Below are 25,385 nucleotides of genomic sequence, written 5' to 3'. Positions count from 1 at the left end.
AGAATTGAAGGAATGATGGATGGCGCTAAATACAGGGAAATTCTTGAGGGAAATCTGTTTCAGTCTTCCAGAGATTTGAGACTGGGACGGAGGTTCACCTTCCAGCAGGATAATGACCCTAAGCATACTGCTAAAGCAACACTCGAGTGGTTTAAGGGGAAACAATTACATGTCTTGAAATGGCCTAGTCAAAGCCCAGACTTCAGTCCAATTGAGAATCTGTGGTATGGCTTAGATTGCTCTACACCAGCGGAACACATCCAACTTGAAGGAGCTGGGCCAGTTTTGCCTTGAAGAATGGGCAAAAATCCCAGTGGCTAGATGTGCCAAGCCTATAGATACAAACCCAAGAGACTCGCAGCTGTAATTGCAGCAAAAGGTGGCTCTACAAAGTATTGATTTTGGGGGGGGGGGGGGTGGGTGAATACTTATGCATGCTCGTTTTCTGTTTTTTTGTCTTATTTCTTGTTTGTTTCACAATAAAAAAATATTTTGCATCTTCAAAGTGGTAGGCATGTTGTGTAAATCAAATGATACAAACCCCCAAAAAATCAATTTTAATTCCAGGTTGTAAGGCAACAAAATAGGAAAAATGCCAAGGGGGGTCAATACTTTCGCAAGCCACTGTAAGTGGAAACCCTGTTTGTCACTGTTGTTCCATAGTTAAGGAATATACAACATAAATGTTTTTTTCCACTTATCACAGGTAAAACTGGACATGTACTGTGTCCCACATTTTATATTTTAAAACCTACATACCATACTATATCAAAAATCTATCTATGGGGAAACCGGAAGTCATATAAAAGGATTATTGTAAAATGTGGAACCTTTTTTTTTAACCAAACCTTGAAATAAAAAAATAAAAAAAAAGATTGAATATCTCAAAACTGTTTAAATACAGCTTGTTATGCTACGTTCCCGCTAGCCACTCGCCACGTCGCTACAAGCGGAACGTTTTCCCTTGTGTGTGTCAACAATTTTCTGAAGTTCGCTACGGTGGCGAAGGCTTTGAAAAACGTATTTGTGTAAGACTGCCAGTACAGTCAACGTGTGCTGCTAGATGAGTCAATACAGACGGTTTAGTTTGATTTCATTTTGCCAAATGAAAGCTGTTTAGCTTGATCACGTAACATATATGCCACAAACGGGGTGTCAGAGGCTCTAGAAACAATCAGCGGACGGCGCTGCTTATAAAAAACAAACCAAAAAAAAAAACAAACAAAAACAAAAAACCCCACATGGCATCCCGATGGGTGGGGGAAAAAAAATGTTATAAAACAAATTATACGGACCAGTTACCAGAATCATGTTCCAAAAGATGCAGCCCAAGGAATACCGGTCACCCATGCACACAACTACAATATGACCGTGGTACTAGTCACAGGGAGGAGAAGCAGTCATGGTTTCAGACATACTCTCTGATCCCGAAAGACACACAGCTTCACGATCACAGCTAAGTCGCCCCCCCCCCCCCCCCCCATTGTTTGCTGTTTCTTTAAAATGTGTTGAAATATATTTTTGGAGATAGTAACAAAGTGGATTTTAATGTATTATTTTAAAAAGGAGGATTAGTCTCACTATGATTTACTGAGTTTTAATGTCAATTGGTGCAATATTTCACTGTCAGTAGTAACAGGTGAAAGAACATGGTACAAAAATAAAAAAAAAAAAGTTTTTTTTAACCACAGTAGTGGCTGTACAATCCTACTAATATTATTAATCCCATTAGTACAGTCTTGTGTTACTAGAGCTTTGGTTGGTCAGGGAGACGTTAATATTAACATACGCTAATAGCACTGTCGACCGGCACAATTTTGCTTTACTGTTCTGTAGTGGAAAGAAAACCACGACAGTCAAAATAATGTAAAGGATTATGCAGTAAATGAATATCTTAGCAAACCTATTCAAAATTTAGGAAATCTGTTACATTTTTTCACATGGTTTACAGTATTTTAGTGGCTAGAGTATTTCCAGTGTGGCTAAAAAATGTTAAGTTACTTTAGCCACAGTGGCTAACTAAATGAAAGTCTTACAGGGAACGTAGTTATGGTATAATAATAAAGATCTGCAACAGTGTTGCTTGTTGATCCAGATCCAGTACTGGAGAAACAGCTGTTGTCCCTGTGGCTCCTTCTGCATCTGCCACTTCAGCACCAAGGACAACTACACCTGCTGCATCAGCTTCTCCAAGCATAATTCAGGAGACTGGTAAAGATGGAACCATTTAGAAAATTATAAATCCCAGTGATGAGGCTTTGAGAACACACATCAGAAAATGTTTTGTCTGAAACTTCAGGCCCAACGCCACATGCAAAACGAAACATAGATACCACACTTGGTGCATTTCTGTTGATCTCTATGCAACTGCTGCTTCACATTCAGCGCTGTACCGTGGCAGAGGCACAGCAGGTACTGAATGTTGATCCCAGGGAACTGTCTTTGGAGGAATTACAAGCTGTCATTGAAATCCTGTAAGTGCGTGGTGCATATGTGGGCAAAATTTATTTCTGTGAGTGGGGTCATCACCCCTTCAAGGAAACAGTGTCACGGAATCGCTTTTGGGAAATCCTGAGATTCATAAGTTTTGATTTGAGAACATCAAAATTATAAACAAATTTGCCATGGCATCAGAGGTTTGGGACAGCTTCATCACAAATAGCATTGCCTGCTGTAAGCCTGGACCTAACATCGCCGTGGATGAGCAGCTGTTTCCAACAAAGGCATGCTGTCGCTTACACGGTACATGGCCAACAAACAAGTTTGACACAAAATTCTGGCTTTCAGCTAATGTGGATTCCATGTACCTTGTAAATGGTTTCCCCTACCTGGGAAAGGATGAAATGCGCCCTGCTGGTGAGACTGGGAGACAGTGATGTGCTGAGGCTTATGGAGCCATACTTGGGCAAAGAACAAAATGTCAATGACAATTTTTTTTTTTTTTTTTTTTTTTTTACTTCTCTCCATTTGGCCAGGGAGTTGAAGAAAAAAAAAAAACACCTTGGTAGGAACTGTGAACAAGACCAGATAGTTACCATCAAGCCGTGCGAGCCCCCCTGCATTCCATTACACTCCTCAGGCAGAATGACTCCTCTCTGAGTGTACAGGTGTAAAAAAATAAAAAAAACTCTGTATTCTAAGCTCTCTGCACAAATCAGTGACCATCGAGACTTATGCTAAACAAAAGGTTGTTGCATTTTACAACTCCACAAAGTACGTATGGATATACTGGATCAAATGGCACGGCTGTATTCTGTCAAAGGTGGTACTCGCAGTGGCCTGTGGCTATTTTTTATAATGTTTTGTACCTGGCAGCCATCAACACTTTGGTTGTGTACAAGGAGTGCACCAGCAACAGAATCACTTGGAGGGACTTCATTTTGCAGCTAGCCCTGGAACTATGGCAGAAACATTTTGATAAGAGACACTAAAGCTGGCTGGCAAATGTCCCTCAACCTCCAGCACCCACTGGCACACAGAATAAAAGACAATGCCAGGTTGCTAAATACAATAAAAACAGAACTTTTTATGTCTGTGCCCATTGTAAAAAGGCAGTCTGTGGTAAATGCACTTGTACAGTTGAAGCGTGTTTTCTGTGTAGATTGTACTTGGAAAGCTGTAATAGAACTCTGAACAGACAGACAGAGCCTCTGTTTCACTCAAAGCGCTTTCACTTTGCTTAAGTTATGTTAATTTTGTTCTATGATATTTTTATAACTAGTTATTTCTGTTTTATAATTTTTATATGCGCGTACAGCTTTCTACACCTGTTTACATAGAAGTGTGTTGTGCAAAGTTTACTTTATTACAGTTTTTCATGTTTATGTATGTGTGCTTAATGTAAATAGTGTTTCTGCTCTGAAAATGTTATGTATGATGTTCATAAATAAAAATATTAAGTTGTATCTGATTTTCTTTTTCTTTTTCATATCGAAGCTGTTTTAAAATGGAGACATTTTAACAAATGTAGTCCTGGAAGAAATGTTATATAAGGGATTGTAAAGCAGAATTCATATCATAGTATACCCAGGAGGTTATAAATGCCATCAATAACTTTCTACATTTAAAACTGTATGGAACATATTGTCCCATTTATGATCATTACAACAGTCTGCTTCTACAGTACGAGATATGATGAAGGCAGGTGTATAATGCATTTTGAATAGATTTGCGCCTGTTTTACACTGAAGAAGACACAAGCCGAAACAGTTGTCGTCTTGACTTATTTTCTTAGTTTCCCTGATTTTCTGTTTTGAGCCTTAGCATTCTTCTTCCATTTGTGTTTCAGACCTTCACTGCTCCGTCCTTTGATGATAAGATTCTAGAAGTGGTGGCAGTATTTGGGAGCATGCAGATGGCTGTATCGCGTGTGATCAAACTTCAGCATCACCGTATTGCACAGGTAAAGTATATCAGCCAGCCAGGGTCACACCAGCCAGTCTGACCTGAAAACTCTTCCCAGCATTCAAGACATCTGATACTTGCATGGTGGCTCATTATCTTGCAATACAAAGACTCTGGTGAATGCATCATAAGAGTGTACTATGGAAGACCTCCTAGTTTTGGTCACTTGAGAATATTTGCATTGTGGAGTGTCACTTGGTAGAGGCACAACTGGGTGATGTGCAGGGTGAATCGGGGGGTGCACTGACTTTTTTAGTTCACCTGAGCCGTTGTGGGGATTTGCTGTGTTGAGGGAATTGGAGGAATTGGTACAGATAAGATAAATGATACATTTATGTTGACACTTACAGTATACCAATGTCCACATAGTGATCACTGCTTCATCATGATAGAACCAAGATGCAAAAGCTTATTGAAAAGCAGTTGGATCTCAAGTTTCTGTGTGGGTTAAATTGCTTCAATGACTTGACTACATTTTGACACCCAGTTTTGTTCCTCAGTGCCGGACAGTGAAGATCACAGTCCTGGGGGAAGAGGGGGTCCCGGTGCAGGTGGATGGAGAGGCCTGGGTCCAGCCCCCCGGGTACATCCGGATCATACACAAGAACCGAACTCCGACACTTACCAGGGACAGGGTGGGTATCTCACACACACATGGGGAGGGGGGGTGGTTAATGACTGTATGACACACACACACCATCATACTTTCCACAGTGTACTATCATCTAGATGTAGGCTTTCTCCTTTTTAACATTTATGAAACCCATGTCCAAGGGGACGTACTGGAGGCTGTTGTATGTCACACTTCAATCCGGGGGGTCCCCGAGTGGCTCACCTGGTAGAAGCACAGCCGTGTGGTGCTCATTGGCTCTGATGCTCCTTCGGGTTAGGGAGGCAACACCAGCAGGGACTGTTTCTCCTCATCACTCGATAGTGAACCCTGCTGGCCAGGCGCCCAGTGAGCTTAAAGGCCAATAGCTCGCTGACATCTGACCTAGAGTTCCGGGGTGAAAAAGGAAGCTGGCTGGTCATGTGATCGGAGGACGCCCATTAAACCTTCGGGTGTCCTGAGCCCTCTGGGGAATTGCTGCGGTGAAGGTAAAAGGGATTGAGCATTCCAAATTAGGAAAAAATCTAGGGGAAAATAATAATTGGACACACTAAATGAAAGAGCAAGCCTATGTATTTTGAAGAGAGAGACTGGAGGTGCAGGTAGTGTGGTGGATACTATCACTATTCTGGCAGTTTGAATGTAGTATTCTGGTACTGTTTACGTGAATGACTACAGGGCTTATGACTGGTTTGATTTTGAAGAACCTGGCAGCTGCATTACAGTGACTGTATGCAGTAATGCCAGTCTGTCAGTTTGTTAGACAACGAGGCATGGCCATTGCCTAAAACATGGACTGGACAATCCTAACAGAAAAATATGTTGCTGCTGGATCTCAGTAAGTGCAGGAATGTTAACCTTATTTTGTCTAACTGCGCTTCCTTCCCCCCCCCCCCCCCCCCCAGGAGCATTTGAGAACACTCTGAAATCCTGGGAGGACAAGCAGAAGTGCGAGTTCCCCCGGCCCTCTGCCCAGTTGGCTCTGCTCCCAGAGATCGTATCGGAAGAGGAGGCTTCGCAGATCAACCTGTTCGGACAGTCGGCCGGAGCGCTCATACACAGGCAGGGGGGGAAGCCTTTATATACAAGCGACTTTTCATGAGTATGAGCACAAGCTCTGGATTGGGCTTAACCTTCTGCACAACTGACCATAAGTAGGGGTGTAACATATCCCATTGCATGTGATGGTCCTGATTGGCTCCTTGTATCATGTATAATAAGATCAAATGATCATTTAATAAAGGACTGTTTTGTTAAAAAGACAAATATATAAAAAGACAGAGTATGTATTCATAAAGAATCATTTGGGGAACCACAGTGAGCTATGTTGTTTTGCTTTTGGTCTTGTGTCACGATACATCATTTAGAGAAATGACATGTCAGAAGAAGCAGTTCCTTGAAATATGAACCCCACCTTCTTAAAATATTCAAATGATCTGAATTGTCGTCTGTCTTCCCTGTGTTCAGTATCCGTGAGATTGCTCAGTCCCACCAGAACATGGAGCAAGAGCTCGCACATGCTGTCAACGCCAGCTCTAAGTCCATGGATGTTGTCTATGCCAAGTCCAAAAACACAGAGGTGCGTGCAGCTCTCTCCATGCCTTCCTGCTGCTTCGAAAGCTAACCCACACTTTTTTCGTTATGTGAAACTGTTCTGTAGCCTTCTGTAATGTGTGCTAGGACAGTGGTTCCCAAGCTGGGAAGGCAAGGTGGTTTCAGGGGGTCCACAGCAGATGTGTATATATATTTTAATCTCAAAACAACCCAGAGTGACAAAAGAAATCTCTGTTTGCAAGCCTTGCTTTCTGATAGTCCTGCACTTTCCTGGTTGGTTCACCTGGGGAGTGAAATTGTCCCCACAATTTCCAACCTGTCCATTTCCAGCCAGCTGCTTCCTGTAATGACTGACATGTTTTGTAGCCAGTAACGTGACCCGGGAAGATACCGCTGAAGGGAAGTGAACCAGGAAGTGCAAGCATGATAGATTTCCTGTCAAGACAAGCAAACTGAGAACTTTCTTTAACCTAGTGTAGAACTAGATACAATATCTAAATGCAAGTTTTATATTAAGTGTTTATTTCAAAACTGCACATTTCAGACCTAAACATGACAAGGTAAGATTAAATTATTTTGTTAGCTACAACCAATTTTAATGGATGAGTTTTGGGTTGTATATTTAAGTTTAACATTTACTGCTCTACCTTGATGTCAGCTGTATGGTAGCCTACATTCATACCTTTCAGTGAATGAGCTGACAGAACTCCCCATTATACATTTAATGGGTATTTTAATTAACACAATATCACATTTTGGGAAAGGAATAATAAATTCTAAATTAAAGTCTTTTTAATTACCGTATTTTGTCCATTACAAAATATGTGTTATATTCCATCTTGCAAATGGTTCATTTAAAGTGCTTTTATATTACAAATGAAGTACTTTCCCACTGCTCAAATAAGCAGGTCATTTAGCACAGGTGTATGTACAGCGAAGAGAAGAGCTTGCAAGTTCCTGGTTAATCATGTCATCAGAGAGATGTGTTTTTGATTGGTTGCAGGGTCTAAACTGCAGTGTGGTCCTCGAGATGGTGAACAACGTGAAAGCACTTCACAGTGAGACTGAACTGCTGCTGGCAGGCAAGATGTGCTTGGTAAGTATGGAGAGCATGTTTGCTGATCATATCTTCACTGTTTTAGCAGTGGGATGGTATGGAGACTGCTCATTGTATTCTCATTCTCATCATGCCAGTTGAGTATCCTGTGCGGTTTGTAACTAACCCTTATTTGTAGCTAACAAAATAATTCAAGTTTAATCTTACGTGTTTTTGCACTTCTGTCTTCATTTTACCCTCAAATAGGTTACTGGTAAGGACTGCCAAAGACAACGATACATTGAATATTGTACCAGTCTTGGCAGTTCTCACTTGAGGAAAATCATTTTTGTGGTAAAATGGAGAACAAATGCTCCGCCCATTCAGCATCGTTAGTAAATTAATCATTTAGGGTACCAATGAACATTAAAAGCCTGTCTAATCGAGGATACCAAGATAGTTAGTGAGCAAGTAGGTTGGGGGAGATTATCCGGGAACAAACTCTCCATCCCCAGTTGTACTACTTTCTTAGATAAAGGAGAACATTTCGGTGTACCATTCTACTTGTGATGTGTTGCTCATTACAAAATGATTTATAGAAATATTGTGGGTGATGATTGTATTACCCATTTTTCCCCATCAGACCCTTGGTTTACTATATACAGTGCCTTGCAAAAGTATTCAGACCCCTGACCAATTCTCTCATATTACTGAATTACAAATGGTACATTGAAATTTCATTCTGTTCGATATTTTATTTTTAAACACTGAAACTCAAAATCAATTATTGTAAGGTGACATTGGTTTTATGTTGGGAAATATTTTTAAGAAAAATAAAACACTGAAATATCTTGCTTGCATAAGTATTCAACCCCCACACATTAATATTTGGTAGAGCCACCTTTCGCTGCAATAACAGCTTTAAGTCTTTTGGGGTAAGTATGTACCAGCTTTGCACAGAGTGTCGGAGTGATTTTGGCCCATTCTTCTTGGCAGATTTGCTCCAAGTTGTTCAGGTTGGTTGGACGACGCTTGTGGACCGTAATTTTCAAATAATGTCAGAGATTCTCAATGGGATTGAGATCAGGACTTTGACTGGGCCACTATTGGTTGCTTTGGCCTTGTGCTTGGGATCATTGTCCGCTCAAAGGTGAATTTCCTCCCAAGCTTCAGTTTTTTAGCAGACTGAAGCAGATTCTCTTGCAGTATTTTCCTGTGTTTTGCTCCATCCATTCTTCCTTTAATTGTAACAAGATGCCCAGTCCCTGCTGATGAGAATTATCCCCACAGCATGATGCTGCCACCACCATACTTCACTGTAGGGATGGTGTGTCTTGAGGCATGGGCAGTGTTAGGTTTGCTCCACAATAAGCGCTTTGAGTTTTTCTGACCACAAAACCTTTCCCACGTCGCAGCTGGGTCACTCTCATGCTTTCAGATGGTACTTTTTGAGTAACGGCTTCTTTCTTGCCACCCTCCCATACAGGCCAGTGTTATGCAGAGCTCTTGATATGGTTGACTGGTGCACATTACTCCACTATCAGCCACTGAACTCTGTAGCTCCTTCAAAGTGATTGTTGGCCTCTCTGTGGCTTCTCTCGCAAGTCTCCTTGTTTGAGCATTGAGTTTTGAGGGACAGCCTTTTCTTGGCAGTGCCTGGGTGGTGTGATGCAGCTTCCACTTCCTGATTATTGATCCAACTGTGCTCACTGGGATATCCAAACAATTGGATATTATTTTGTACCCTTTCCCTAATCTATGCATTTGTATTACTTTATCTCTAACTTCTGTAGAATGTTCTTTGGTCTTCATTTTCCTTCAGATTCACAGCCTTACCAATGATCCTTCAACAGTGGGGTTTTTATCCAGAAAATGTGACAGCAACTTTAATGGTTCACAGGTGGCCAATGGTAAGGTAATTGTGTCCTCGTTAGGGCAATTTCTTTCATTGGTGCAAACTGGGAGCTTCCACAGCACAGGGGTTGAATACTTGTGCAAGCAAGATATTTCAGTTTTTTATTTTTCATTAAAATATTTCCCAACATAAAACCAATGTCACCTTACAATGATTGATTCTGAGTTTCAGTGTTTAAAAATAAAATATCAAACAGAACAAAATTTCAATGTACCATTTGTAATTCGGTAATATGAGAGAATTGGTCAGGGGTCTGAATACTTTTGCAAGCCACTGTATATGAAATGTTAGGTGTTAAAAGGTTATCCCCTCCTCTATCACTCACTCTACCTCCTGAAGCAGCTGGACCCCCCTCAAAAGGAGCAGCTCTCCAGTGCTCTGGGGAATGTGGACCTACAGCTCCGCAAGCTGACTGACATATCCTGGCTGTGCCAGCTCTTGGAGCTATCCGATGAGGAGGTACAGTGTGTGTGTGTGTGTGTGTGTGTGTGTGTGACCCTGGCTTGTGTGTTTCCCTGATCTGTTACACACATGCCCTGTCTGTGTGTAAGCACACAACATAGTTGATAAACCTGGTCATGTGTTTACTTTTAATACACTCAGAATACTGTGTTCAGCTCTGGTTATCACATTGTGCCCTTGGTGTCCCACAAAGAGCAACCAGACTAATCCAAGGGCTTAAAGGAATGTGCTATGCTTTGTATTATTACTAAAACATCTCCAAGGATAAATTGTGACTATGACATTGACCTCTGGCTTAATCATTTGACTGAAATTTCTGGGGTATAGACAGTAGAGTTTGAATTATGATTCTCAAGTAATTAAGTATTACTGTATTCCAGTAAAAATTGTTTCACTACCACTAATGTTATCCAGTTAATATAACCAGTTTCAACTGCCACAATGCCTAAGTCCTATAGTCAGTTATCATTGAAACAAACTCTGTTTAAACACATTTTGTGATGGTACAAATTTTCTAGAGGTACGACTGTTTGTTTGTTCGTCCGCTCACAAACGGCCATCATGCATTTCGTCTCGCCAGACCCGGATCAAAGCTTGTCGACCCACATCCTGAGGTGGGTTGCTTAGGACCCAGCTACGTGGTTTAATACTATGTGGGATTGTGAGCCGGGTAGGAGCACCAGTGTCAAAGGGGCTCAAGTTGGTTCTGTGTGTGTCTGCTCTCCCTTCTCCCTTCTCCCTCACCACTGTTCTGTTTCTGCAGAGTCATATGATGGAGCTCTCCAAGCCCAGCCGCAGTGCAAAGTTCCGCCTGGTGCCCAAGTTCAAGAAAGAGAAAAACAACAAGAACAAGGAGGCCAGTGGCAGCCTGGTCCTGCCAGGTATGTGTCTGTTCTTGTGCCTCTGTCATTCCCCTGAGGCAGGTTGCCGAGTGTGGCTCTGCTTAGGGACCAGCAGCCTGGGCCTGCCAGGTATGTGTCTGTTCTTGTGACTCTGTCATTCCCCTGAGGCAGGTTGCAGAGTGTGGCTCTGCTCAGGGAACAGCAGATTTCTCTGGAATGTGTTTATGTTGGCAGCTCAGGGGAGATAAAAAGATGCAGAGATACTGTGTCATTTATACACGGCTCTAAAAAGTCCATAATCTAGAACCATTTCACTGCAGGGTAATGGGTATAATTTAATGGTTATGTACTTTGTGACATACATCAAGGTATATTTGGTTGAATTTAATAAAGTACTGGCTGCTCTGACCTTGAGTGGATGAAGATCAGCTTGTGTCTTACACAGAAGCCTATACTATATCTTCTATAATATATAGTTCTAGGAATAAACGGTATTGCTAATTTTAATGAGATGTCATTTTTGATGCAAAGATGTAATATTTATTTCTTTTAAAATGTGAAAAAAAACATCTTGCACACATCTGAAAATGGGGAAACTTAAATTTTCGATTACTCTCCTCTCAACCTACAACATGAGATTCTTATATCCTGTCCCCTGTGTATTCAGTACAAGAGAACAGAATGTAAATGCAGCATGTCACAGAACGTGAATAAAATAGATTTTAACATTCAAGAGATGGCATGAACTACTGCAAAGCCATAAATATTTGCAAGCCTTTTAGTATGTTTTTTTTTTTTTTCCGTATGAAAAACTGTAAACCATTTTTGGCACGAATTTCAAATTCCACTAACAATATATACTTTTCTGGACCAAGATAGGTTTTATGGGTGCGACTCGCCAAATATTTATGGATTTACAGTATGTGTAAATGAAAATGAGGAATGTATGATTTGTATAATAAACATTTGCGTACACAGTAATAGTAGGGCCTGAATTTATAAGCTGGCAAACTCATATGGTTCAGTTCAAATAGGACCCAGACTATGTTCATAGATATCTGATGGGCAGTATACTTTACTATAACTTTTCAAATGCTTATCCAGCATCCTAGCTGCAGACGAAGAGAATCGGGAATTGGAAATGGTCTTTTTTTAACTGTGGTTTGATCTTGCACTTCTTTGCCTTTTCTCTGTGTGAAGGAAGGAAGCCTTCCACAGTGAAACCAATACTGGCTTTGGCTTTGTGCGACAGTGACTGGGGAGCAATCTCCTTCCAAGTTCCATTTAAACACTACAGTAGACAGTTGAGAGAGGCTGTTTTGCTGGAGCAGGAGCTTCAGGTCCATGAGATTTGACACTGCAATTCCAATGGGATCCTTGGAGCTTAAGTGTTGTTGGTAAAGCTATAAGAATGTCCAGCAGACAATCCCTTCAGCTAGAGCTGCCTTCAGTGCACTGAAGCAAGCCGATACATTTATCTCCTTGACTTAAATTCTTCTAGACTGATTGAGTGAGTGTTTTGAAGTTCTGGATGCTTTTGGCAGGCATTAAGATGGCATCAAAAGTAAGAAAAAAAAAATTGTTCTGAGGCTAAAGAAACTTGATCAAAGCCTCCTGTCTCCATTCAGTGTACTGTAATGGAGTCCTCCACTGAGGAATGTTGTAAAGACACACACACACACACACACACACACACACACACACACTTGATTAGTTGTGATAATTACAAATTCCCCATGGCTGTCACTAATTTATCTTTCCACATTCAGTGGGTCCAGAAGGAGCAGCTGAAATGAGATTACACAAGGTAGAAATTGGCTGTTTCTCCTGACTGCTCACCAAAATACTTGTACTTTGTACCCATTTTAATCTGTTGTCCTTTTATACTAATCCAGTAGCCACTTTTTCTTAATTTTTACAACCCTAAATTCAATTGGCTCCAAAACCCTTTTCATGAATTTGTTGTGTTGATACATCATTAAGATAAAAACAAAACAGCATTCCCTTGCGAGTCCTCCTTGTCTTGGCTGTAGCCCGAGGTGGTTGTGGTTTGTCCCCTGAATGCGGTGGGTCTGTGGGTGTCTGTCTCTTTCTCTCTGCTTTGGGTGTGTGGGTACTGAAGGGCTCCCTTTCTGACAGTGCATCTCTGGGGCACGGAGGAGGTGGCGATCTGGCTGGAACTGCTCAGCCTGTGCGAGTACAAGGACATCTTCATCGGGCACGACATTCGAGGAGCTGAGCTCCTGCACCTGGAGAGACGAGACCTCAAGGTATCTCTGCTTGCTTCCTCACTCGTACTCCTCTGCTTTGCCTGCACTTGCACTTTCAACAAAGCCTTCTCAGTTCAGGCTCTAGTCTGCCAGTGGGACTGACAAGGGTTAGAGTTTGAGGATTGAGAAATGGCTATAGCAGGGGTGTCAAACTCGCTTCCTGATGGGTCGCAGTGTCTTCTGGCTTTCATTCTACCCGAGCTCCCAGTTACTTAATCGGGCTAATTATTTGATGAATTGGACAAATGAAACACCTCTTCAGGCTTCAGGATGTTTATAGGTAGTGTACCTTGAATCAAGTGCATTTTTTTAAATCGTCAACTGTAAAAGACCTTGAAAAAATATTTAATATGTTCAAATGAACAAATAATTAGATCAGTTAAGTTAATTGAGAGCTTAAGTTGGAATGAAAGCCAGAAAACCCTGCAGTCCTTGAGGACCGGAGTTTGACACCCGTGGTCTATAGGTTAGAACTCTGAAGGCAGCAGTGTAGTCTAGTGGTTAATACTGAGGGACTGGGTGGCAGTGTGGACATATAGTTAACAGGGTCTTGGGTAATATGACCTCATGGATAGAGCTGAGGGTTTGGGAGGCAGTAAATAACTCTGGGTAGTGAGGTCTGCAGTTGGCGTTTGAGGGAATGAGGCCTATAGTATATATTTGAGGATTAGAAGGCTGTATACTTTTAGCATTTCTGACCGTATGCTTGGAGTAGAGTGCGATCTTGAGAAACCTTCTGCTTCTGCATTCTTTTCCTTGTGATTTATCCCTCCTTTTTCTCCTCCTGCAATGCCCACATTGTCCTTGTGTCATGTTAACCTCACTGTTATTAGAAGCCCAGCACACTCGGATCATCATTCTACTAAACGCTGTGGAGACTGCTGCTGAACTTTGATTCAGTTAAATATAACTGAAGACACATCTTTCTCCATGTATGCTGTGTTTGAATTCTGTGTTTGTGTGATATCCTCCTTTACCCCTGCAGGCTGGCTTATTCATCTCTCTGTGGGATTAGTTAATAAACGGTTTTGTGAATAGCACACAAGAATCAATAGAAGATTGCAGGTTCAGTGCCACACTATCTTTACACTTCCAAACAATACGTTGCTATGGAGGTGAACACAATTGTGGGGTCAACAAAAATGGATTTTAGCATGGCTTCCCTCTGCTGGTGCTTTAAACACACTAAAGCCAGGGCCCAGTATGAATTAGCAGTACCCAGCTTTGCACAATAATCTTGCCAAGCCAGTCTGTTTTGAGTTCTGTAGGATGTCTATACAGTAAATTCATGGACTTCAGAAGCTGTGTTATGAGTTCAGTTAAAATGTGTTAGAAAAACTTTTTTAGAAAAATGTCGATACTGATGGATGCATGGACGTGTTGGGATCCCACATTGCCATCAGAAAGGCCTGCCTGCTTGGGGTTCTCTGCCAAACTCAAAAGATGATATATGGACGTCTTCGGACTGGGTTTGTCCTCTTAATTCTGCCACTACGAAGCAGGTTATGTTTCAAAAACTCATCTGCCCCAGGTGTAGTAGGGTATGGAATGAGTTACCTAGTCATGTTGAGTCACTTGCATCTCTTAAGACCCAGACTGACAGCATTTTGAACTCTAAAGCTTGAAGTGTAGGATAATTCATATTCAGGTATGAAACTTTTTTTTTTTTTTATTTTTTACTTTTTTACATTTTTACTTAAATTGTGAACTTGTCAAGAGAAGGAAGTTAAAAAAATAAAGCGGTCATTCTCCTCCAGGTTATATTAATGGGAACCTAGGTTCTGTTATGAGAGCCACTGGGATCTGACTCTTTCATTACCATCAGCAGCAGGTCAAAATACAATTGATCTCAGTCCCAGCTCGATCAGGAGACTGGTTTCAATTGACTGCAGAAGCAATACAGGCTAGGCAGCAAGGTTGTGAATATATTGTGCTGTTAGTGATATTGGAGGGTGAATGAATGAATTTCCAAATGCAAATTAAAAAATAAAATATACAGGTAATCTTTGACACTTGTGTAGTTTCCCATTGCAGATAGGATTGTAGACTGCAGATGGAACCAGCTTGATATTGGTGTGAGATTAGATTGAGTTTCATACTGGTTTCTTGGTGCAGATGGAAATGTGTAAAAGACTTTGGAAGTCAGGTGCAGGCTTTTATCACTGGCACATTAACGCAAAATGATAAACCTGAGGCTGATCAGCTTCTGAAAAGCGTCTTTTCTGCATGGCAATTAGGATGACACACCCAAGACTAACATGACCAGGGTGTCACTTTGATTGAGATGGGATTGCACTTGAACTTGTGCTAATACTAAAGGTGTTTTATATTTGTTTTATATTTATATGTGTTTTATATTTGCCCAAAACACCCTTTTTCAATGCAAAATGCTGTAATTCACATTTATTGTTAGTACCACTTAAGGAATTATAGTAATAGTTAGAATGCCATTCTGTTTTTCTGTACAGATCTAGTCATTCACATCACATGAAAATTAAATTTGACCACTGTATCTAAAAAGTGAAAAAATCTTCCTCTAGTTCCAGTTGAATTAAAATACAGTATATAGATTGTCATGAAATTTACCGGTATTGGATAAAAAAAATGGAAACACCAGTGTAAAGTCACTTAATAGGGCATTGCACCACCACGTATGGCCTGTATGCGCCGTGGCATAGTCTGTCAGCTTCTGGAATTCTGCAAGAGGGATTTGTCACCATTCTTCCACGAGAAAATCAATCAACGTCTGGTTGATGGAGGTGGAAAATGCTGTCTTTGACGTTGTTCCAGAATATTTCATAAATGCTTGATTGGGTTCTGATCTGCTGACTGAGAAGGCCATGACATATGGATAACATCAGTGTAATGCTCATCAAACCATTGGGCGACCACACATGCTCTGTGGATGGGTGGATTGTCATTTTTCCCTCGGAGTTCCATGCCGACATCACCTTAGACACCGTTGCTTATGAAACATCAGCAAGTTGAGCTCTTGGTCACTGAAGCTCCTGCCAAACGTGCCCCAACAATCACCCCTCTTTCAAAGTCACTGAGGTCTCCTCTTGCAGCCATTCTAGCCATAATTATAGGCAACCAGGCCTGTCCAGCATTTTTATACATGATCCTGTGCATGCTGGGATGTTATTTGCTTAACCATGAGCCACACTTGTGTGGAAGCCCTTGCTTTCAATATACTTGGTGTACCTCATTTACCCAGGTGTTTCAACTTTTTTGTCCTCTACATGTACTTGTAGGGGTTTTGATTAACTAAGAAATGCAATTATATATTTGTTTGTTTTAAATGTGTTTTATTTTTTTAATGGAATTCTTAAATAAAAACCATGGCCATGATAGGAAGCCTGATAAAATACAACAGTAACTTGTGAAGTAAGAATTGCCTAGCAGTCTTAAGTACTTACTATTATTTTGTAAAAAATAAATAATTGCACCAAACATTGGGTTTGGCTGATTCATGTACATGTGCAATGTTGTGGTGAGATTCATATAGATTATGTAGATAGACATGAACTGAAGCATTTGTTTTATTTTTTAAACATAGAGGGTGTCAGACTGCCATAAATTCATGAACATATTTTCCAGTACAAATAAATTGCAGCCACTGGGTTCTGAAACCAGGACTGATAAACACTTAGATGGCAAAGTAACTATCTGATTTATTTCTAGACTTGCATGTGTCTGCACATGGTTTTTTTTTTTTTTTTTTTTTTTAAACTAGGACCTAGAAAGCATTTAAATTTAGAATTATGGCTCAAAAAACCTGTTGATGAAAATTGCCTCTCCTATATTGGCTACAGGGACAGCTTGCATTGATAAGCCAGACTGTTTTTTTGCAAACGTATGAATTTATTGTACATCCATGTGTCTGTAGTGAAACCTGAATTAACCAATCACCAGAGGGACTGAACTGTGGTTTCTTAGTGATTGTAGATAACAAATTGATTCTGTAAATCTTACCAATTCTGAACCTGTATTGTCCACACCGGTCTCATATGGCCCGTTTTTAAACAGACACTTTTCTTGCCTGTCCTTCGAAGAAGTTCTTTACTTATTCATTTCACCCCAGCAGTGTCTTCTGGATCAAAGCATGTCACTGGCTAAAGTATGCAAGTTAGTAGAAGCCGCTGATTTGTTATTTGACAGGAAGAGGGCAGTGAAGGGATGAAGACACCCCTTTGAGGTGAAATGACACAAAGTGCAAAACATGTTTTTTTCTAAACTGCCTGTTTGAGACCTAGATGAGTTTTGTGGTCAAACCTTGTGTGTCAGTTTTGTACTTTTTGTGTTTCTTACTTCTCGTCTCATACCAACCATATTCTGAACTTTCACTAATGAAGTGTCAATTGGTCTTTATATGACCATTTATTTGGGTTCCTGAATAATTCATAAATGACGCAGGCGATTTAATACATGGATGTTCATTGCGGAGAATATTTATGTAACTGTTAGCTACAATTACTTTAGTTAGTTTTCAGGTTCCCCTTGTTCAAGCAGGGTGCAGTGTGGTGATATCTCTTCATGTTCTTGCAGGATTTGGGTGTGACGAAGGTGGGTCATATGAAGAGGATTTTACACGGGATCAAGGAGCTGAGTCGGAGCGCACCTGTCGGGGAGGGGTAGCTTCCATTCTCACTGCGTGCATCTACAAGGGGCCATGAAACCAGGCACGATGCAGGGAAGCGGGTCTGTGTGGATGGCAACTACCCTGCCCAACAACCACATGCTGTCAGAAACCTGGAGCCATACACACACAGTGCCTGAACAGAGCTCTAGAAAGTGGCTGCTAAACCGAAAAACTCAATCCGCTATGTGACACACACTCCTCATTAGCCAATCAGCCGGAACTGTATCTGGAAATGGACCAATCACAGTTTGTTTCCACCCTAACAATCAAGTTAGAGAGACGAGCACTGTTGATGTCAGTGGTACCATCCCTTAAAGCCTGAGCTGTGGACCATAGTGCCTTAACTGATCTACACAGTACCTCATCAGCCTATCTAACAGCAGTCTCAGATTCACAGAACCAATTGCAGTGCAGTACAGGGTATCTGTAGATCTGGGAAGAACTAAAGAAGGATGTAACCGCAGTGTACGGTAGAATAATTTTTATAAGTCACTGCCACACATCCCTGTCCAGTCAGTGTTGTTAATATATTGTTTTACACACACATACCACCATTGGAATCACTAGATCTCTACCTAAAGCCAAAGGTAGACATACAACAAGAGATGTATTCTAGTACATGAAATCATGGGATGGAAACACTCAAGGAACTGCAGTACATGTTTTGACACAGAATTGAGTATCTGTGTTTTAATGAGGCAAATATGTTATAGAAGAGTTAAGAGAAAATAAACTGTCCATGACAGTTACTTTTTGTTCTTTGCAGTTGTGTTGCTTGTTTTGTCATGGACAGTCCCATGCTGGACATTGTCTGTCCATATCATAGAAAGGGTTAAAGGTTAGTCCATGTCATTAGAAAGGGACCACAAACAGAGAAACTCACCCGCGTTTGTTTACTTTGTAGCTGTTGCCATAAGGACCAAATGAAATTGATGACTTTGAGGCCCTCAGTGGGTGCTTCAATATTTTCACTCCAAACAGTCAATCAGAATATCCGAATATATCTTATGAAACTACATTTAGATTGTTTAATGAAGGAAAATTTATTTTCATTTAATAATTTATTATAAAGTGGCATGGACAAATCAATGACTCTCATTGGCTGGAAAATAATTTAACACATGCAATCATCTAAACTGGTGCTTACCAGCTCATTAACTAGTGATGCCATGGTTAAATATAATGGGCACATTCAATCCCACCATTGATTACTAGACATTCGTTAAGAGGCGTTGGCATTAAAAGACTTTCAAACAAGTCTGACATTAATCTGGATCATTTCAAGTCTCTTACAAATGCACTGCATTTCCACAATGAGTCCTGTTGAACACTGTCTCAACCAGTCTGAATTTAACATTCCTATTTGCGATAATTCCCATGACTACAAAGCAGGAAACCAGTACTGCATTTTAAGCCAATCGAATGAGTCTGTCATTGTATGAAGTCTCACGAATCATGCATCTATTAATGTCACATCTCTGTTTGATTCAAGGACTGTGAGAACTCGCTGCACTGCAGAACAATTCTGTGAAATGCACCCTCATTGTATAAATATGTTGAACAAATCATTTTTCAGGTTTTTGCAGAAAGCAAGCTGGTTTTAAAGCTTTTTAATTGTCAAAGGCTCTAAGCAAACCCAGGTGTAACTCCTGGAGAGTCTTAACAATATCAGATCATCAGAATGTGTTCTTTACTGTCTGAAGAAGAGAAGGTGGCTGCTACAAACAAGTTCAATCTCAGTATTGAAAGCACTGTGTACAACTAGCACATCAAGCCTTAGCGGAATAAAGCAAACAGTCTGTGACCTTTTTGTTGGTCAAATTCTTCTTAGTTGGACTGTTATCAAGTGCAATAAAATAAAAACATACATGAAGGAAAGCTTTTGGGAATTTGTTCCCAAAGTACACCTTGTAAAGTTGAATGTAAAAGCCTTTCCTCAACTTGAGCCACAATGTTTCAATACAGCTTCAAGATAAACATTGGTTGTGTATTTTGTATGAGTTTTGTGGCAAGTACATTGTGTTTTTCTCTACCGCTATCCAGACTACCATCAGTGGCATTCAACATGTGGAATGTTCCTAAGCTATGTATGTATGTATGCAAGTGTATTAATGTTTTTAAATTAAGTGTTTAGTAAGTCTGTATGGAATTGTATGAAGCAGGTTCCTTGAAGCCTTGTGCAGGTGTCCTGAGTAAATCATCAATAATTTTAAATGGTCATAAAATCTGTTTGACGAAGTTGGGACCTACAGATGTCCTCAATTAATGCCTAAGAGCTACGTTCTCACTGCTTTGAGGCATACCTGGAGAGAGAGTTCATATATCAGAGATACAAAGAACTCCCATTTGCCTCGCAAACCATTTTCTCATTGCATAAGAATAATTGACTGACAGTTCACCCTTGGCTTTAGGAATGGGGACCTGGGATCTATTTTATCTACAGAGCCATGTACTGTTAGGTCAGGGTTTTGGTCTAGGTTAGTACAGTACAAAAGCTAACAGTAGTGTGTGGTATTACAGGAATGAGTACAATCTGCCTTTTTTATGAAGGTATTTCATACAAGTTACCTGTAGGCAGGTCAGTAGTCCAGTACTGTAGTTTCACTGAGTTTGGGGCAGTAGATTGTATTCCTATTTTATCCAGTTCTCCTTTTTAATTGCAACATTTAGTTGCCTGTACTCCACATAACTTTGAAGTCCCTCAGCCTGTTTTGATGTGTACTGGAAAATACAGGCATGTTGAGATATGTTTGTCCTAGGGAGAAGCAGCACAGCTCCAGCACTCTGTATTGCTCCCCATCTTCTGATGCATCTTTTTATGTAATGCACTGTTTTATACCACGTGAAGCATTTATTTGAACACAGCCTTTGTTCTCTGTTCTTTTATTTTTGGAAGTGACGAAGGCTAAAAGTTGTTGTCTTTCACAGTGGCCACATTTATCCCTCATTTGAGGTTGTGTGCTACTCTCGATCTTAGCAAAAAGGGCAGTGGAGGGGTGCAGTAACAGCACAAAGTAGATAAGATATGGGTGGAGCCTGTGACATGCTGAAACATTCCAGTTACTGCAGATAGTTTTGGTGAAATTTAGTGTAGGATTGGGATGGACAAATGTGCTTGGATATTCCTGCATGGTTAAGGCATGCACATTATTGAACATACCATTGAAACACAGTACAATGCTGGGCTGCTATCATGCAACCTAGTCTGAAATATCAGTTATCTTAATGTAATGGCCTTAAAGTAGCTCTGAAATGTGCACTTCCAGGTTCACCTGGTACACCAAGGTGTAATCATTAGCCTGCCCCCGTTAAGAAATTCCACATTCTTCATCCACTGTGTTGCAAGGGGACAGGTTACACTCTTTTATACCAGTTGAACTTAGATAGGTATATCTGACAGCCCTTTTGAGGCCACAAGTGTGCTTTCTCCATGGGATGTGGAAATGTGAAACAGGAAATGATATGCAAATTGTGAACAGTAAAAATGCATTCGTTAAAATATCCATACTCTGAAACAAGAGCGTTATAAAGCGTTATTTTTAGCACCTGTTAGAGAAAGTAGCACTAAACTGCCCTTTGATAGTCTCGTCTGGTCTCCCAAGCTTTTGCATTTTTAGAATTGTTCTGTGTGGTCCCTTTCTCCAGCATTTCGGCAACTAAACCTGCAGACGTTGCCGAATGCTGTATTTCCGTGTCAACTGGGCGACTGGAAGAAAATGTAGAGGCTATTTGAATAGATTCCTTTCGGAGGTAAATTTAGGGATCATTCGCTCACTATTGAAATACATAATTCACTGTTAGAGTGCCTGCAGGTCTGCAGTGGAGCCATTCAGGTCTGTTGTCCTGTATAGGTAGATTATAGGTCTGATGGCTTCGCTGTGGATCTACAGTGCAATAAAAGACGGCTGGCAGGGACACATTTCGGAGGATGTGTGTGTCAGCTGCCATTCCGTGAGTCGCCAGGATTAATAAAATAAAATTGCTGATTCCAAACTGGGGTAGACTGGGGTAAAATCATTGGTGACGACTAAATTTAAAAAATAAATAAATAAAAAGTGAGTGCTACTTGTCTTAAAGTACCATTGTCTGTGCAATTACCGTATTTCACTTTCAAAGCGAGTCTAGACAGCTGTATCTGGTAATCCTTTGTAATTATCAGAATACCTTTTCCCCACAAATGCAAGTGTACTGTAAGGATCTGTCTTGCTATATGTAACTGGCACAAGATGAAACTCAGAAGTGGTTTTGTGATCACAATCCATGTGTGTCTGTATATTAATGCAACAACAGTACATGTGTCTGAGGTTTGTCTTCAATAACATTTGATTTTGTAGCTAAAGAGTGTCATATGAAAAACGTATCGGCTTTGAAAATATAGCTAGATGTGGGTAGCACTTAATTACCAAATAGTCACAGAATGGACCAAGTTAATCAGACCGCACAGAGATGACACTATCTGGTAGCAGGCAAGACAAGAAACAATAAGGGAATGCATACTAAACTATTTGGGGGAGGGGGTTAGTATGATGGCAAACTAATATTAAAATGAATACATAAAACTTACAGGTACATAACAAAAAATAAATTTGTAAACCTGCAAAGATTGGCTGGATACTCTTTATAAAATTAATTTTAAACATGAGTAGTTACATCCTCAGGAACTAAGTTTTGTGTATGTAAAGACTGCATATCTGGCTATTGTACCTTTCAACCTGTAATGATTTGCTTTTCTTTGTACAGTGCAGGCCACAGTCTGCATTTTAAGGACCAGCTGCTTTCCAGGGGGAGTCTACATGGCAGGAAAAGGTTAATGGGAGCAGTTCATTTTACATATCGTATTGGGAAGCTTGCACAAGACTGTGGCCTCTGGCCCAGAGGGTGTGGGGCCCTGTTCCCAGAGTTTCCACTGTGTATTTATCGTTTAATTTATAGTAATGTTGTCTGCTGTTCAGTTGATGTGCTCCTTTCTTTCTCCTGTGTACATAGTCCCATCTGGGGTGTGTAAATACATTGTTATTGTACAGAAAGGACCAATCTTCCATTAAACATGTTTGTTTTCAGTTACACCACCTTGTGTCTTTCATTCTTTAATCTTATGTGATGTACCCACAAGACTGTTTTGCTTGACATAAGGTTCCTGATGCAGATAGGGGGTTTGATATACGGCCTCTTATTGGTCACGAGGATTGAGTGTATATCAAATGTTCCTTGTTTCTCTTGTTAATACAGGCACAACTGGAGTCCAGAATGGGTTTAAGCATCTCCCCATCCTTTTTATATACAACATTTTCAAGAGTACTGTCCCTTTTCAGGTGGGAAAATAAACAAACACAAAAGAAAACGCTAGCATGTCCAGCTCCCTGAACTACTACACTAAAGGTGGTTCACCTTCTCTCAGTCCTAAACTTTCAGGGCAAGCTAGGCTTGTTCCCTCCCCACAATAAACAGCAATTTTATGAACTTGCAATCAGCTGTAGGGTTTAACACCACAGTGTCAATCCCTCCTTCCCAAACAGAACACACAAGCCCTGCCCTTGGATACCAGAGACCTAGTCCCAGCTGCACTGGGCTCTCGATCACCTGAGTAATTGCCCTTACCAATACTGGAGGCTTTGTGGCTTCTGTTCCCTCAGGATGGTGTGCTGTCCAAACAACCCTTAACAGGGTCCAAATGCTCTCTAGTTCCTGTGTAAGACATTTACTCCATCACAATGGGTAAGAGTTTGGAAACGTGCAGGGTACTTTTTATATATATATATATATATATATATATATATATATATATATATATATATATATATATATATATATATATATATATATATATATAGCTAGAGATATAGAAATTGAAGTTCTGTTATAAAACACAAGTTAAAAGGCCCTTAACACAGCAAATCATGCTTAATCCTTAACACACCCAAGTTAGTAAAAACAACTGGGGGCAACCTTGGCCCCCACTGCTTTGACAGTTGTGCCTATTTGCTTGGTGCTGGGCAAGGTTGCTTCAATGGTTTCTTGAAACTTGGCTTGTGTTTTTGATATCTCTACTTTGAATGGCTGGGCACACTTGATAACTTGGCATTTTTTCACATTTCTAATGTGTTTTTGTTTCAGATATCACTTCTTTTGTCACGTGTGTAATGGCAAGAGCATTTAAATGCAAAGTTATAATATTGGACAAAGTTCACAACATTCAAAGTGTGAAGGTTTTAAAAATATTTAATAGATTTCAAACTTCTGTATGCATATCAGTAGTAAAGAAGCATCTATATTTCCAAGACTTTATTGCTAGTTACTAATTTTGACTTAGGTTAAAAAGTATAAAAGCATAGCAATGGTAAAAAAGAATGTACATTTTCCAAAATGTTCAACATTGTATTTATATTTGTATGTAGTTGGCTACAAACTTCCATATGAATATCAATCGTAAAGTGAATGACATGGACACATCAATGCTAGCAATGTATTTTTTTGCCTTCTAGTCTTGTGATTTTCTCAATTTACAATGTGCTCCAATCGTAAAGCATTAGATCAGTTCATAAAATGCCACATACATGTCTTTTGCATTCCTTGGCGATGGTTTTAGTTCAATAAGGGTGTCACTTGCATGCACCTACTTTGTAGTGTCAGGCACTGAGTCCTGAAGAGAATTCCACTCTTGTTTATGATAATGGAAGACAGTTTGTAATTGTGGTTGTCCACCTGAATTGTACTCTTGTGCACACCAGTAAATTTTACATTTTGTCACTTTGGAATATTCCCGTCTGCTTCCTTCCAATGCATAAGCTGGACTGCAAGCATTCTTCCTGCTGACTGAAGGACTTGACGTTTCATTAGTGTGATTTGTTGGCAGTGGCCACATCTCTATAACCAAAAATGAGTGTCCACTTGTGCTCCATATGAATGAGTAGAATGTAAATACAGGCAGAGAGTAAACATGCCCCACCTGTTGATTTGATGGGCGGTACTCACATCCTGCACATAGTATGTCATGCCTTATGGTGACTGAAAGCACATTAGTTATTTGTGGGCAAGTTTGACACAGTTTGGTGAGAAACTCAAAAACATCTTGCTGCTTAAGATGTTGAAGGGTTCTCTTCAGAAGTGACAAATGTCCACAGTACTCAGAGATGTAGTGCATGGGAACTGGTCATAGTTGGTAACAAAAGTCCTGAGGGCTTGTTGTTCACTCTGTTTTAATGACTTATTCAAAGGTTGGAAGTGCCTTAATGTGAGTGGGGTCAAAGTTGATAAGGTGTACGCCACTTAAGGAAGTAACTCCGGAAAATGCCACAAAACTTTGGCCCCAGGAGAAAATGGAGTTACCAAATTCCATCATCACTGTTTTGAGTGTCATGCCCTGACATTTGTGAATGGTGATTGCATGAGCAGCGATGACTGGAAACTGCTCTCAAACAATATAGGCCCTGTCCATGATTTCAAACTTTGACCTGAAACATTTAAAGGTATGCATGTGTCTGTTTTGTTAAAAATGGATAGTTCTAGTTTTCACCATCCTGGGGTTTTCCAGATAATAGGAAACAGCTTGACGTTTCCCTATTGCCCCATCGATGAGACCAGTGGCAATGTCAATATTCCTCCAAAGCATCAACTTGCAGTCTATTTTCACTCATATGCTAGTTTCCAGCC

The 25,385-nt window shown here is 40.4% G+C and overlaps 1 protein-coding gene across 6 annotated transcripts in view; it reads left to right on the top strand.

Moving 5' to 3' along the window:
* The window catches only part of LOC121327197 (diacylglycerol kinase delta-like), a 63,970-nt gene extending 41,171 nt beyond the window's left edge, over positions 1 to 22,799 (top strand). For 5 of the 6 annotated variants that reach the window (XM_041271065.1, XM_041271069.1, XM_041271070.1 and 2 more), the window contains 9 exons: positions 4,289 to 4,402; positions 4,905 to 5,039; positions 5,922 to 6,076; positions 6,482 to 6,593; positions 7,572 to 7,664; positions 9,859 to 9,978; positions 10,745 to 10,862; positions 12,963 to 13,093; positions 17,642 to 22,799. In XM_041271065.1, the coding sequence (XP_041126999.1) occupies positions 4,289 to 4,402; positions 4,905 to 5,039; positions 5,922 to 6,076; positions 6,482 to 6,593; positions 7,572 to 7,664; positions 9,859 to 9,978; positions 10,745 to 10,862; positions 12,963 to 13,093; positions 17,642 to 17,731 (1,068 nt within the window). In that variant the 3' untranslated portion in view covers positions 17,732 to 22,799. The remainder of the gene's footprint in view (positions 1 to 4,288; positions 4,403 to 4,904; positions 5,040 to 5,921; positions 6,077 to 6,481; positions 6,594 to 7,571; positions 7,665 to 9,858; positions 9,979 to 10,744; positions 10,863 to 12,962; positions 13,094 to 17,641) is intronic. The other variant, XM_041271071.1, reaches the window with a different exon arrangement.
* The last annotated feature ends 2,586 nt before the right edge of the window (positions 22,800 to 25,385 follow it).

Source organism: Polyodon spathula, chromosome 14 (genome assembly GCF_017654505.1).
Source record: "Polyodon spathula isolate WHYD16114869_AA chromosome 14, ASM1765450v1, whole genome shotgun sequence".
Taxonomy (NCBI): domain Eukaryota; kingdom Metazoa; phylum Chordata; class Actinopteri; order Acipenseriformes; family Polyodontidae; genus Polyodon; species Polyodon spathula.
The sequence above is the reverse complement of the archived record's forward strand: the minus strand, read 5'-3'. Positions and strand labels throughout refer to the sequence as shown.